The 2552-nt window shown below is 33.7% G+C and overlaps 1 protein-coding gene across 1 annotated transcript in view; it reads right to left on the bottom strand.

Annotated features, from left to right (window-relative positions):
* Positions 1-2552, bottom strand: part of LOC111689267 — a 4107-nt gene that overhangs the window by 398 nt on the left and 1157 nt on the right. Inside the window, exons 5-14 of the mRNA XM_046945996.1 lie at positions 2241-2399; positions 2020-2184; positions 1796-1957; positions 1392-1529; positions 1263-1331; positions 1045-1200; positions 820-990; positions 584-742; positions 340-525; positions 1-272 (exon numbers count right to left, since the gene is read on the bottom strand). The exon at positions 1-272 is cut by the window's left edge and continues 398 nt beyond it. Coding sequence (XP_046801952.1) covers positions 1-272; positions 340-525; positions 584-742; positions 820-990; positions 1045-1200; positions 1263-1331; positions 1392-1529; positions 1796-1957; positions 2020-2184; positions 2241-2399 — 1637 coding nt within the window. The remainder of the gene's footprint in view (positions 273-339; positions 526-583; positions 743-819; positions 991-1044; positions 1201-1262; positions 1332-1391; positions 1530-1795; positions 1958-2019; positions 2185-2240; positions 2400-2552) is intronic.

The following is a 2552-nucleotide window of genomic DNA, read 5'->3' as shown; positions in this document are numbered from 1 at the left end:
TGGTGGCTTTGTTGGAGGTAAGGTGGGTGGGAGTGTTGGTGGCTTTGTAGGGGGACGAGTTGGCGGTTGAGTGGGTGGTATTGTAGGAGGAACTGTGGGCGGTAGAGTTGTAGCTTCAGTTGTAGGCATCTGCGTAGTTGTCTTCCTTCCCTTACATCTTATTCTTTGCAAAAGATTTGTCGCTATATTAGTATCAACTATTAGCTGTCCACCCACTTTCGCCAAAGTACTGATCGTATTATTTTCACCGATTTGTGTGACATCCGATTTTTCTACAAAAAACAAAAACAAAAACTAGACAATCTCTCAACCCAACTTAGAAATAGCAAAACTACTTACGTTCTTGTATAATTACATCGTCACCTTCTTCAACACACTCCTCATCGGTCAATTCCTTGCCAGCTACTAAACCGGTAACTTGTTTAACAATTTCTCCCAAACGTAATTTAACCACACCCTGGGTATTCACCACAGCACCTCTTACAACTTCATTATTATCACCCACCATGACCACTGAATTATCAGCTTTAAGAACAAAAATAGATTAGACAAAAGTGAAGATTTGTAAAGTGAAAAAACTCACAAACTTGTTTGGTTATATCCTTATGTTTAGCCGAACCGGGTCCTCCAGTCTTTTGATCTGTTAGTTCTGCTAAGCCTAGATCTACTATTAAATTAGGATTTATATCCAAAAGTTGTATAACTTTTGTATTACTGCCATTAATGAAAACTTTATTGGAACCTAAGGGAATTTTTAAAGAAAATATGAATCGGGGTTTCATATATTTGAATTTCAAATTTTGAAAAAAGAAAACCTACTTTCTTGTGTATTTAATAAGGTATTTAAAATCCCACCCTCCGCACCTTTACGACCTTCTGCGGATTGCTCATTTTTGTTTAACAATTTCGCCAGAATCTGAGCTTGAGGTGTTATTTTGCCCAATTGAAATTTGCTTATATTGGAACCAGTTATATTGGTATCGGTATTAACTATAAAAATTCTTCAATTAACTTTCCTCTTGATAATCGTTTAACTTAACTTACGCTTTTGAGAATTTAACTGCACATTTTCTATACCACCTCCACTAGTTTTTTGCACATTTTTGGTTAAACCCGTTATGCCCAGCAGACCCTGTGGAGCCACTAATAAGCCATCGGTTTTGCGTATATCTGAACCTTCTAAAGTATCACTAAAATCAGCTAGAATGAAAGTTTATATATAATGAAATTTTGAATTTCAGAAATATTTAAGAAAAACCCACCATTTTGTATATTAGCTTTAAGGTTTTTAATGCCGCCACGTTCCGAGCCCAAAATACTATTAAGGATACCTAAATAATAAGATAGAATTTTCTAATTATAAAAAGAATTTTTATTTTTTAAACTTTTACCTTCTTTTTCTCCTTCTCCACCTGTTATAATTTGTTTATTCCCTGTCAGTAGATCTATGGGTGCTCCCACCAAAGCTCCAAGTTTTAATAAACTTGATTTTTTCAAATCTTTGCCTATTAACTTTGAACTTTGATCAGCTAGCAACAAACAACAAAAAAATCTAATTAATTTCAAGCATATAAAGCTTAAAGCTTTCAAAAAACTTAATTAAAAAGCTTTCTTTATACAATAAAACATAAACAACTAAAATATTTAATAAAGAAATTAAAATCAATTTATTATTTCTATCTAATAGCAAGCTTTCAAAAGCTTCACTAAAAAGCTTTAGCTTCTTCCAGAAATAAAAAAAGAATTTAATTGAAATAATGATTTTAAGATTTTTTTAAACAAAAGCTCATCATACCTTTCTGCTGATTTACTTTAATATTACTTATATCCGCCTCAGAACCCTCAATTGTTTGCACATTCTGCGTTAAAGCATTAATTGGTGCTCTAACACCTACAGCTCCTAGTAACAAATTTGTCTCTCGATTGCCAGTACCTTGTATGTTAGAGCTCTGATCAGCTGTTAAGAGAGAAATAAAAAGCTTTACATCTAAGTTTACTTTCTTACAAAAACGTTCTTACACAATTCATTATTTATGTCAAAATTATCAATATTCCCATTCCCACCATTTGCTACAGTTTGGACATTTTTCGTTAGAACACTGAGAGGAGCAGAAGCAGCTATCGGAAGCTGCACACCACTAAGCTTTTGATTGTTGGTACCCAATAAGTCGGTACTTTGGTCCACTGGAATGGAAGTTTTTTGGAATCATTTAATGATTTAGGAAATATTTCTTTCTCACCTTTCTGTGTATTACTTCTGGTATTATTTATACCTCCTGGACCTTCTGCTATTTGGATATTTTGCGTCAGAGCTTTTATGGGAGCACTTGCCTGCACTGCAGCTTGTGCTAAGTTAAATTTAGAGTTATCGCTGCCAATTAAATTTCCAGATTGATCGACTTAGAAAAGAGATAAATAATTACAATTCATTTAGTTAGTTAGTTAGAACTAGAGAACAGAACTAGAACAGAACTAGAACAGAACTAGAACAGAACTAGAACAGAACTAGAACAGAACTAGAACAGAACTAGAACAGAACTAGAACAGAACTA

This window comes from Lucilia cuprina, chromosome 3, assembly GCF_022045245.1.
Source record: "Lucilia cuprina isolate Lc7/37 chromosome 3, ASM2204524v1, whole genome shotgun sequence".
Classification (NCBI taxonomy): domain Eukaryota; kingdom Metazoa; phylum Arthropoda; class Insecta; order Diptera; family Calliphoridae; genus Lucilia; species Lucilia cuprina.
This window is presented reverse-complemented; position numbering and strand designations above follow the sequence as displayed.